We start from the raw sequence: 13,413 nt of genomic DNA on the forward strand, positions 1-13,413 counted from the left end.
ACATATTATATGTTAATTTTTGTTGTTTAGAACTAAGGCTGAGCCATTCAGGGTTAAGTACTCTCCTAGCAACAGACGCAGATACCGTTCTCCCAAACGAAAGTCCATGGGGTGAGTAAAGTTACATTAATTTTGAAGTCTATTTTAACAATAGACTTATGCATGCAAACAGTTTATTAGTAACATCCCTTTACATGTGTGTTACCTGTTGTATAAGAATCAAATAGGATGGAAATTGTATACATGTTTCTGAAATACAGTTTCTGTAACTGTTTTCTACATGTAACTTCTTTATTCCCAGTGACCTTGAAGGTGGAGTTAAGGTGAGTGGTGGTGGGGAGGAGCAGGCGCCACCCCCGTACAGTCATACCCTGGAACAGACCCCAGAACCCCAACACAGACAGCCCACTGAACGGACCCCAGAACCCCGACACAGACAGCCCACTGAACAGACCCAGGAACCCCGAAACAGACAGCCCACAGAAAGACAAGGACCAGGCTTCTACTCTGACACTGGAAGGTAGGAACAGCTGCCATCAATGGTTCAATCTAGGATTTCAGGAGTTCATGTGATTTTTGACTTGTGTGCTATGTTAATGAGTTGATACTGTCAGGTACTATAGAAGGTTTTGACTTAAAAAAACAACTGAGTCTGTAGCCTTGGCAGAGATGAAAGGGTAAACTCAAGTTTTCATGTAGAACCTCTGCTTAATGAAAGTTGTCGAGTTATATTTAATGGAGGCATTTGACAAATATGATGTGTTTTCAGTTTGCCAAGAAGGGCTCCCCCAGCGTATAGCCAGCAGCAGTTCAACAACACCCTTCCATCAAAGGTGAAGCTTATTCCTAACATCATTTATCCTACCAGTTATACATCATGAGGTTATCATATCACAAGGATACAGATAAGGACATTCAGTTAAATACTGAGTGAGTGTCAGAAATCAAATTAAGATTTTAACATGCACATTCAACCTATTCTGATATTTCCAGTTATACTCTTTTTCAGATCATATTGCATTACAAATCAGACTATTCGAAAAATTGATTGTATTGTATGATCATTGATAAGGTGGCCTCCGTGACTAATTATTGCTTTTGTCATGAAAACAATACATTGTGGAAAGAATGTCACTCTGAAATTTATTTTCAAACTCTAAATAAGATGATTGACAGCTATTTACATTAAAATCAAATTTCAGCACTTCACAGCAGACATAAGAAGCGTTCCACAGTTTCATGAAAATGCCCTATTTTATGAGCCCAACATGTCCCCCCGTTATCAAGTGTTTAAAAACCCCATGGTACATCATTACCACCCCCCACCCACTGCCGTGTTCAAGGTACATATGCACTGGTTGTACAAAGAGTGGAGTGTCTAACATGAGGCTCATGACTCGGTGTTGGTGTATTTCTAATATTAACTTGATTTAATATTAAAACTTTGTTTTGCAGTGAAATTTTGTACTGTAGAAAAATAACAGTATTTTTGTGTGATTTAACCGGAAACTATACTTGTAACAGCAGACTGTCAGACTCTCTTTTCTTCAGTTTATCTTTTATGTTTTATACGTATTGCACAAGGAGATCAATACTGTTACTTATTTTGATAGTCAGTGGAGAATGGCATCACTCCCATCTACTCTTTAAGTTGTTTCGTGGACTGTTTCTGTCATTTGATCAGTGACATCAATATTTTGACAATACAGACATGGGCTTTCCTAGGTTGGTATTTAAAGAACCAATGGAGGCAGTGATATAACCTTGGTTCTGTCATCCATACCTTGAATACTGTTGAAATTCACTTGATACACATATGCTAGATATGACAGTATGCACTTGTTTAGCAAGTCCTATAAGTCTGTCTGAAATATTTGTTAAGTAGTGTCCCTTAATCCATGGAGTAAAACAGACTTACAGCATTTGGTGTGGTGTTAGTCTCTGTTTTATTATATCTCAATCAAAGATTGGGGGATATATAGGAGCGAGTAAGTCAGTAAGTCAGACTTTTGGCCAATCAGTCGGTCGATCAGTTTTGTGGGGGTATTTGTCACACCTATAATCAGCTGCAGTTACAATTTATTGAATGACTTGTGTACCAGTCTTTGAAGAAATGTATTTTGTTATTCAAATAATAATAAATTAAGTTTTGTTGCATATCATATTGTTTTAATTGAAATTTTCCACAGAGCTTTATAAGACTGCCATGTTTCAACTCTAGCATTGTAGTTTTAACAAACTTAATACAAGTAAATCATAAATTATGTGGACAATTTTCATTAAGTATTTCATCATAAAAATAATTGACTTGGTACAATGGGGATTTTATAGATATTTGGATCTTATATCACAAAAGTCATATATGTTATACTCTTTTTAAATGCACATTCTGTTGTTTTAACTCACCCGAGCAAGAAGTGCTCAGTTTTATCTATTGTGATATATGATTGTTTGTCCCTCGTCGTACGTCGTCTGTCCGTCATCAAGATTTTCCGTCAAACAACTTCACCCACTAAACCACTGAGACAACCTTAACCAGACTTCACTTAAAGATTCCTTCAATAAAAGTGGTTCCATGTAGAACTCTGGTTGCCATGGCAGCCGAAAGGAAAAACTTTGAAAATCTTCTTCTCAGAAATTGCTGGCCCAATATCCAAATAATATCACAGAAATGTTCCTTTAGTGAGCCTGTATCAAATTCCATAACCCCAAATTCATCGTAAAACACAAGGCTGCCAGGCGGCAAGGCTTCTTTACACTTTGTCTATATATGGAAATTCTCCCCCCTCAGAATTCGCTGGCCTGATTTTAGAATAATTTCACCAAAATGTTTTTTAGGTGAGCCCGTATCAAATGCCTTTACCCCATGTTGATTATTTAAAAAATATGGCCGCCAGGGGTGGGTTACTCGTCACTATATTTCTTGCATACTGGACGTGTGTTTCCAGTAATGTGACCAGTGCTGGAAAACCCCATCTTATACCCCCCATGTCAGATGAGATTGTATGGTTTATGAAAAGTATATTATGCCATTTCAATAAAGCGCAATCAAATATATAAATATGCAAGTCATTTAATTAAAATTGAAAATAAATAATCGTTAAAACTCGTTTAAAGACGTCAATAGTGATTTAAAATTACTGCCCTTTATGACATCAGTAAACAATGTCACACACACTTTTTGATGAAATGTACATAAGAGTGTTTTCTAAGTCAATTTGCCACGAATTGATAATTTTAGATATGCAAGAATAAATATCATTCATGTATTTCTGGTCCGGATCGAAAAATCCCACCCTCTGGCAAGCTGCGTGGCCAGTAACTCGGAAAACCTCGTTACCGGCTTTCAGGCGTGCCCTCGGGTCAGAATTTTCTATCCATACCGGAAACACATGATAGATACTTATAGTCTAGGCAGGGTTTCCACCAGAAATATCATATGGAGCTGTGTCGGAAGGGGAGGGTTGAGCAGGGGTGTCTCCTTCAATGGCAATCAGAAGTATTTGCTGTATTTTTAAACAAGTTTAAAGTTCTCTTGCTTTGATTAAGAATTACGCATTACTATCCAATCTACATTAAAAATATTTGAGATCTAGACTCATATAAGAAAATCTTTGAAAATCTCTTCTCAAGCTGGCCCAGATGCTTTTTATGTAGCATCATATGATGGCTCTCCACCAGGTTTGTTCAAGCTAGGAGGTCAAAGCTGGCTCCACCCCTATTGGTCTACTTTCTATTTGTTAAACTACATCAATGAAACCATGTGTACATTTTTGAAAACAAATATCAATGCTGTGCTTGGATGACCCTGACAATATTGACAAACTTGTTTTTAAACATAATCTATGAAAAAATGAGTTGAGATAGTATTTTTGTGAAATTGGTACCAGATTATATATCATTAACATATACATGTATTTCTATATAAGCTTTGTATATTGACTCCCAATTGTCACCTTTCAGCCCATTGACAATACAGATGGCCGAGGGTCTACAGCTACTGACCACAGCCAAACAAACAGGTAGGTGGGGTAAAAATCTCTCCCTATATTTTATACATCTTTTTATAATTTTGTTCTTGAAACACACTTTGCAATCCTTATTTTATAAATCTTAACAGCTACCATGTTTCTGTTTATGCCTAAGTTTAATTGAATTAGTTGGATAAAAAAGTTAGCATTAGTGGACTCTTTGCTTGTGATGATGTACAATGATTGGTGATTTCCTGTGACACTGTTAGAGTTAGGCGATGTAGAAGTCTGTTTGTGAGGGTGAACAGTGTGGAGTGGGCGGTGAACGTCCGTGACCACGCCCTCTCTGCCCTCACCTTCTCCAGGTATGTTGCCATGGTGACACCCATTCTGACACGCTTGCTTAGCAACAAGGAATTTTGTTGAAATAAAATTGATGCAAAAGTCATCTTGTTTCCACATGTGCAAAAGTAAATGTATATTTGTTGCTAAGCAATTCAGTATATATGTATATGTTCCTTGGCAACTGGAGATTTTAATCATTTATGAGTGTAATATGCATGGCTAATGGTGAATGATAATGATGGTGAGTGTGTTTTGAATGGTAAAAGTTCTTAATCCTAACTGTATTCATCTTACAATTACTACATGTTGAAATTATGGTTTGTACTTGAGTGGGGAATGAATTAATGATTTTCTGAAAAGCATGAGATCATTGATAAGTGTGTGTATCTGTTTTACTTACTCCTGTATCTATAATATATGTAAGTGCTCTATAAAAGTATTCAAATATGTAAATCCTAAACTTTATTGTAAGAGTTTGCAGCGAAACATTTATTAACTGTAAGAAAGTTGAGTTATTAAATATTTATAATGATTGAAATATTATTATGCATGAATATGATAAGAGATGCATGTAATTATATCAGTATTTCAATAGAGACACACATATTTAGCTTCCTTCCACACCCGCTGTAAATCATTTTATCTATTATGTCATTTAAATATATATATACTGTACATGAAGGTATCTGCTAGAGGTAGAATGGCTTATTTCAAAAACATTAACAATTAGATTTCAGTTTCAAATATACATTGACATTTGAATAATTTATTAGATCTATACTCGATTTTTTTATTTCCTGTAATTGTAGCTGAAAAGTAGGAAAGTATCTGAGATTTTAATTTTCTTTTTGAACATGTTTTTATTTGACCTTTCTCACAGCACTCAGAGCACAGAAAACAAGCACAGCACATGTCAAGGAGACTACTCTCAAGGTCAAAAGAATTCTGTCTTAGGTCATGAGGAAGTAGGTCATGACCTTGAGGGTGATGATGATGACAGGTATAGCATCTGGTTTTGTCATCATCAGCATTGTCTCCACTCCCATCAATATAATCCCTAATACCTTTATTGTTGCTTTCCATTTGTTAACATCATGATCATCAATTATTATCAATCTTCACCACAAACACCACCATCATATCATCACCATTGTCATCATCTGTATTAATGACTATCATCATAATCATTATCATCATCATCATCATCATCGTCATCGTTGTCGTCACCACCACCACCACCACCATCAGTTTCATCATTGTCTTCATTATCATCATCAACGTTGTCTTCATCATCATCCATTTATTAATATTCTCAGTCTTCATTAATAACATCAGTATGTCAGCAGTATAATTTTCATGATTGTATAAATCTAAAAAAATACCAATAGTCATTGTGATATTCCCATGTAAGCCACCAGTCACAGATTTAATTAGTTTTCAGAAGTAGAATTGCATGCATTATTCAAGTAGTTTAGTTTGCATGTTATTTTGATAGTCATGGATTGTTTTTAAGAACTTATTGTCATTCATCAACATTTCATTAATTGTTTGCCTATATCATGTATGACGTATATTTCAGAAACCATGACTCTGGCCTTAACAGCTCCCAGAGCAGTGGTGGGCCCGGCTACCTCCCTCAGAGCCAGGTGCGGGGGCCCATTGGCCGCATGTTTGGTACCCAGGATGCCATAGCAAGACTCTACAGCAGTCCTGGGGCAGGCAGAAGATCAAACAATCAGTCTGAACAACCCGCAAATCAAAGCTCTCCTTACAACAGAGGTGTGGCTGTAACAGCCAATCCACAGCACCCTTATAATATGCATGCAGGTTCAGCGGATAGGCCTTTGGTAAATGGTCAAACTTCAAGCCAAGCTGTGAACTATAATAGTAGTAATGCAAGTGGCTACCCAGTTAACTCCAGATCTCAGGCACAGTATTCTGGGTTTAACCAGAACAGAATGAACTTGGTTCAGTCCCCACAAGAAGCTGCCATTCAACCACGAGGTCAGCAACAAAATGGATATATAAACCAGTCACATTATCACCATTCAAATAACCAGTCAGGTTTAGAGATGGATTCAAATAGAACATTTTTCTCTCAAAATGATTCACACCAAGGTGGTTCTAACCAAAGAAGTAACTTTGCTCAACAAAATACTCTCCAAGCCAACACACACCAATCTTACCCTGCTCAGGATGCTGACTTCCGGCCAAAGACCAATCAATACAATGACTTCCTGCCCAATGGCACCAGCCCCTCGAGACAGGATGGGCGCCCCCAGACATCAGCTGGCAGGGTCTATAGCCCTGCAACAGGGCATGGTTCCCAGTATGGCCCAACAGCAGACAACCGGCTTGGCCTTCAGCCTAGCTGGCAGTATGTTGGCAATGGTGGAGTCAACGGTGGAGTCCCACAGGAGCCAGCCAATCAGAAAACAGTACACCACGGACAACAGGTATACCTCTCGAAAGCTTGGCTCTGTGTTGATTAAATGCCATAATACTGTAAAAATATATAATATTAGTATTGCTACATTGTTTTCATCAGGGTAAAGAAGTTTAACGGAAATATTTTAAATACGGTACTTGGTTTAGCAAACAGTTTTAGTATGTTGCATCACTAAGCTTAAAATGTATGCAAATTAAGCTTTATTTCTTTTCTCAAGTTTTGCTTCCATAAAGCTTATTGCTAGTGCTGCATGTTTTAGGCACGGAGGTTCAATAATGATTATGGACCGAATCCAATATTGATATAAACAGGTTTGACTTCATGTGACCCAACTGTTTCTCTGTAACAAATGTCTATCCTGGGTTTTGAATGACCTTGAATTATTATGACCTTGTATATGATATGTGACCAAAAAGTAAATTAAACTTAATCATGAAATAAAAAAATGCCAACTCTTTGAAACCCTGGAAAGACTCTGTGTGTGTATTGACTGTTTGCAGTGTTGTGGTCATTGTGCGATCCTATATATCACACTGTAAACCCATCCAATCATATCTGTCTCAACATCACTGTAAATCTTTTCTATTTACTTTTTATATTCATGAATATTATTTCAACATACCGAGCCAGATAGGAATAATGAGTCAAATCAGAACAACGAGCCAGTTCAGAATAACCAGCCAGATCAGAATATTGCAAGACTGAAATGTTTTCAGCATAAGCTACATTTTTGACCATTTATCGAAATTTATTAATATTGAAACACATACATTTTGTTTCATGTCTCATTTATCAATTTCCTTTGGGGTGAAGGTAAAATATAATAAGTAAATATTTAAAATATTGCTGTAGTCCTCTTTCCTTTGCTATTATTTTGAATACTATCACATGGAACTGTTTTCTTGAATTTAGATTGTGTTCATGATCACTTTTAGCTTAGATTTAGTGAACATCTGCAAATTAGCAGTCTTATATGACCTAACTGTGCTACATTAAATTGTTTTAACCATTGTTTCTTGAATTAACAAGATAACTTTATAAAAAATCACATTTGTTAATTATGAATAAATGTAAAAGGTACATTTAAATAAACTTTCAAGTAATTAGGATGTCCAAACTTTTCTGATAATATTCTTTAAAATATATAGATTTGTATTTTAAGCTGAAGCAAGTTTCTGCTTTTTTTTACAGCCACTAAAACCATCAGGAAGTGTGTCTCCATATTCACAATCTCCTTCGTCGTCCCCTGTGAAAACTGGGAACCCCCATTCACTGCAGGGCACCAGACCTCTAGCCAGTCAGATCCATTCTAAAAGTCACATAAACTCCCCTGTCAAAAGCAGGAACAACCCCGGCAGTGGTGTGTCGTCACCATCAATGCAAAACAGGCGGACTGTATCAGTCAATCAGACTAACACACAGGGTCACATGCCTCAGCAGAGGTCACCCATGAAGGTTAAATCTCCTGACAGTGCTATCAGTTCCCTGAACAGTATGAGCGTCACTGGCTCGGCTAGAAGCTCTCCTCAAAAGCAAACTCCACTAGGGGCGAAGCTGGACCCCAACATAGGTAACAATAACGTGCTGTCACAGAAGAACAACATGGGTGGGGCTGACTGCATTCGAGCAAGAACTCCGGCCTTTGGCCAGTCAGAGAGGTGGACCGAGTTGTGATTGCTGTCTGTGATTATTATAGCAGCTCATTTTTTGTCTTTTTTGAAGGACCCAAACAGGCAGTTTCAAATCTTTATTTTTTATTTTTAAGGTTTAATATATAGCAAACATAATACATACTTCCTTTGCAATATGTGTAGGTGAACAGTTAATTTTTCTACAGAAGATTTATTAAAATGAGAGTTGGGCTCAAAACAAAACATCCTTTTTTTTAAAGTCTTTCTTCAAAATAAATATGTGATTATGTTAACAATGAATTGTGGTTTTTGTGTTGATTGGTTCTATTTTAAGACAGATATTTGCATTTTTTTGTAAACTGAGTGAGAGAATTTAATTCATTATTTTATTGAATAACTTTCTTATTTGAAAATGATATCATCAATGCTACATATAAACACAACATATTTATATTGCCGACAGACTTTCGAGAAAAAAAGCAAATGCTTTTTGCACCAAAATCTCGTAAAATTTACTCAACTCCTTAACCAAAACATGTTGCAAAGGATGTTTGTTTTACTCTGAAAACATACTTCCTAAAAACTATCATTTCATCTTTTTAATTTTTGGCTTTCCCCACCCACTTTGCACCCTAATGTTGTTCCATGTCATTCGATAATTGTTGGAAGAATACCATTTTTCCTTAGAAAAATCATATTTCTGACTACTTTTGAATGAATTAAAACAAGATCTGCATAGTATGATGTACTTTACATAAGCATGACCTTTTTTAAGCCAATCAATTGTCTGACATTTTGCTTGGTTGGAGTGCATGAAGATTAGCTACTTCAATTTTCTACTTTGATAAACATGTAACTGTGATTTGACTGCATACATATGAAGAACTGGTCAGCTTGTAAAATCGTACATTAGTTGGTAGTGTATGTCTAAGTGGTTTTATTTCAAATATGTTGCAATATTAAGTCAATCACACTTATATCAGTCTGTCTTTTTTAATATTTGTATATTTGTAACTTACACTTGTAATTAATAGACGTCCAGTCAGTATTTATTAATATTTTGTACTTTTACATTCAAACATTTGTAATAAATGTGAAAAATGGCTTATTCATATGCTATGACTTCCAACACTTTTATTTTACTACCATACTAAAGTCACCTCTCAGCATGTATAAAAATTTTCTGTTCTTCAGCCAGTTTTGTAAAATTGATGCAGATTACCTGTAGAAATGTTGGCCTCTCACGGCTCTTCAAGAATTGGTAGATATTTGAAAGGTACATGACTAGAACATATACCTCCCATTTTGGAATATTATGGATGAATGAATGGACTTGTGCAGTTATTTTAAATCTCAGTCAGATAAGGTGTTACCGAGTTCACTTGGAGCTGATTTCACTTTTGACCCCCAAAACATGACCTTGACATTGATGAAACAATTATTATCTTGATGTAGTGATTATTTTAAAACCCTTTAATCAGTTTAGAAGTTGTAAAATAACTATTTGACCTTTGAAGGTACATGCACATGGCTTGATCATATATTCTGCATGTTGGCTTGATGTGTTTATCAATTTATTTTAAATTTCCTTGAATTGGTAAAGTTATGGAGAGGAAACAAAATCTAGTTGTAAAAATGGCACTCAGCCCAACGAAATCGGAGGTACAGCTGCACAGCAAAAGTAATTTTTTTCCATTGTTTTTCACAAGTCTTCATACTAATTTCGATTTAACGTTGCTGAAAATACATTTGTGTTCACGGATACAGTTTAATATACCAAACATATCAAAGCTTAAGCACAAAACTAATCCTTGTTTATCACTGAATCGCCAATGTTAACAAGAAGATGACTTTATATTGCCTGACCACCAAATCTTGCAGTGAAATCACACTCTGGTATCCTTTTATTTGGTTATTTCGAAATTGTGAATATTTGAAAGATACTAAATATCTGCGTCATAAATGCTTGAAGATGCTGCAATTACCATGGCATATTAAATATTTCATCAGATCTGCCAGAAATTAGGTCACCATAGACTAGAAACCACAGATGACATCCACGTTGCTCTGTGCTTAAATTAACATCTGTCAAGTGTTGAAAGGCACACTTAACTAGTACTTTTTTAATGAAGGAATTGCAGATTTGTCAGAGTTGTAAATGCTCAATGGTGTAGATTAAGCGGGATGGCTGCCAAGTACTAATCTTGGGTTTTCATACATCAATTACCATTGAACATTTATTAAAGGAAGTCAGTTATATAATGACTTCGAATTTTAATGCTACCTTGACCTTTGCCCATAGTATGTCCTTATTGCTACATTTCGAACAAGTTCTTTTCTAAAATTTGACTAACTGTCCGCATTTTCCAGCTACTAGAAAAAGCTTGAAATACTAAGTCAATGTCCGGAAAGTTCCATCACTCCAGAGGAAATGTTGTTCAAAGGATTTTCTTTAATTTGAACAAGGGCCATGATTTGCATAAAATCCTGCAAGATACATAACTTTGTTAATTATATAAGCCTTTTGACTGTAAAGCATTGTTTTTGTAAAGTTTGAATTAAACATATTGAGTGTTTGTTGAGATAAGGTCTGAATGGCACTTGCACCAAAACTTTGACCACAATATTTATAGGCAGAATTTGCATAAATAAATCCTAGAGCTGCACAACTTGCTTATTTTACAGTCTGTTGACTGCATGTGATGCTCTTTTTTTACCTTTCTATCCAATGCATCGAGTTGTTGGCGAGATAGGGACTTGATGGTACTTGCAACCAACAAACTACAAAGCATGATTATATTTGGACCAGTAGCGTCAGTTACATGTTGACAGAGCTAGAGTGGGGAACCTTCCAGTGCTGCCGAAACACTGCCCCGATGACCATGCTTTACAAGATCATAAATGACCATGTCGACATCAGACCATCTCCCGACTTAGACCAGCCAGACAGGAAATCAGCCTTCTTACACAGCTTCTATTCATCATTCATCGTTCTCTGGAACCAATTTTTTCGCAAGGAGTAGTCAACCAACCCCCTTTTTAAAGGTTTCTGTCGGCCCTTGTAAGCCTATGAGGCATCTAAATAACCAACTGTTGACTTTTTCAACATTTTTCATCAAAAGTGTACAAAGAAGGTTTTTATCTGTTAAAACACTTACTGCTGCATGCCCTCATGAGTATTTTATCCATTTTGCTAGAATACTCAACTTGAGTCAACTTTCATCACTATCCATCCATCCTAACAAATAAGTAGAAACATTTTTTCTATTTATTCTTACAGTGACCATAAACCCAACCCTCTAAAAGCAATCAGAAGCTAGCTCTTTACATAAGCTACCTACACACCAAGTTTCATCACAATCAATCCTAACTGGTTATTGGGCAGAAACCATTTTCCTATTTTCAGTATCATTGACCTTGACCCAAACCTCATCAAAAAGCAATAACAAGCTAGCTCTTTACATGAGCCACCTGTACACCAACTTTCATCACTAAATCAATCTTAACTGAAGTAATTGGGCAGAAACCATTCGACTATTTTTAGTACCAATAACCTTGACCCCCTCCCTCATTGGCAATTCCAAGTTAGCTCTATACATAAGCTACCTACTAACCAAGTTTACCGTAATCATTATCCATCAATCCTTACTAAAGTTATTTTAAGGGTGGAAACCAATCTTTAACGCCCGCCTGCCTGAAGAGAAAAACAAAGGTTATAATTTGCATTATATTCAAACAAGACCGGTGTCTTACTTAATTATTTGAGTGAGTAGGTGTATCAACATGGAAACCTTGTATAAATTATCAATCTAATACAACAAACACAAGTGGATACCGAGATATGACCTTGACATTGACGCAAGGGGGGGTGGGGGTGAGAATAGCCCTTATTATGCTTCAATGAGTTGAGCGAAAAAAATTAGTGGCATAGGAGTTATGGTATAGATGGAAAATCATCTTATATATGTCATAGATTGTTTGCATAGATGATCTCAACCAAGTATGGCTCAAATATGAGGGTTGTCCTGGAAGTTTTAGTAAATTAACATAAAAAGAACTGATGTTGAAAATTGGTACCCATTTTTTACATGTTAGCAAAACATGACAATGCTGTGTAATCTGTTTTTTCGCCAGTTGACATAATCAAGACTTCACAGATGTTTTGTTGCTCAAGATAAAGAATTGATTTTTCAGACGATGTAAAGACATGAAACTGATGTCACATATTTTAGTGCCTTAGACAACTTTCCTATTTTTTCACCATTTTACATAGCGCAGACTATGTCGCATACAGAGCCCCGCCTTCAGTCTTTTACCAGAGTTTGATTGAGAGTGTAGTTTCTTAAGACACTTCGACCAACTTTTTCACAATACGGCCGTCTGACGTAGCTGTCAAAACATAAATTTGGAAACATGTTTGTCAAAGTGTTTGTAATCACCTTATCAAACTCTGGTAATAAAACGAAGGTGTGGCTCTTAAAGTGGCATAGACTGCCCTTTGTTTCATTTAAAATGGTGTAGTAAAATAAGAGTTGTCTTTGATTTAAGTCTTCATTTTAAGCAAAATGTTGCCTTCTGACGTAGCATATATGACGTAATTTATCACATGGTACTGTATACACACACTGAATATGTACACGTTGAGAAGTCAAGTACAAACATATGTTGTTGGGGATAAGTAAAATCTTTAAGTTGTGTTTGATAAAATCCACTGATTTTCACCATTAATGTAGATGCCTACCGGTAGATGGCCTTAAACTTAATGGGTAAAACATTTTCAACATTTGTTCTGTATAGTAGAATTACTTCTAGAACGACCCTCATATAATACTAGTATTCATTCTTGACTGTAGACATCTTGGCATCTAAGCTGAACTTTGGAAGACTAGTATCAAACATTTCAATACACTTCAGTTGTTTTTAAAATTTGAGATATTTGGAGCATAAAAACTACATTATTCATGACAAATATAGTTTTCATTCAGTTGTGACCTATGTTAAATAGACTCAGAGTGTT

General features: G+C 36.0%; 1 protein-coding gene across 11 annotated transcripts in view; it reads left to right on the top strand.

Moving 5' to 3' along the window:
* Positions 1-9,501, top strand: part of LOC128227728 (uncharacterized) — a 33,569-nt gene extending 24,068 nt beyond the window's left edge. For 5 of the 11 annotated variants that reach the window (XM_052938516.1, XM_052938518.1, XM_052938519.1 and 2 more), the window contains 9 exons: positions 31-111; positions 302-520; positions 770-833; positions 1,203-1,343; positions 3,964-4,022; positions 4,241-4,336; positions 5,197-5,316; positions 5,896-6,772; positions 7,957-9,501. In XM_052938516.1, the coding sequence (XP_052794476.1) occupies positions 31-111; positions 302-520; positions 770-833; positions 1,203-1,343; positions 3,964-4,022; positions 4,241-4,336; positions 5,197-5,316; positions 5,896-6,772; positions 7,957-8,439 (2,140 nt within the window). In that variant the 3' untranslated portion in view covers positions 8,440-9,501. Of the gene's footprint in view, positions 1-30; positions 112-301; positions 521-769; positions 834-1,202; positions 1,344-3,963; positions 4,023-4,240; positions 4,337-5,196; positions 5,317-5,895; positions 6,773-7,024; positions 7,077-7,956 lie in introns of all 11 variants that reach the window. The other 6 variants (XM_052938525.1, XM_052938520.1, XM_052938521.1 and 3 more) reach the window with 6 other exon arrangements.
* The last annotated feature ends 3,912 nt before the right edge of the window (positions 9,502-13,413 follow it).

The sequence above is a fragment of the Mya arenaria genome, chromosome 3 (genome assembly GCF_026914265.1).
Source record: "Mya arenaria isolate MELC-2E11 chromosome 3, ASM2691426v1".
Lineage (NCBI taxonomy): Eukaryota > Metazoa > Mollusca > Bivalvia > Myida > Myidae > Mya > Mya arenaria.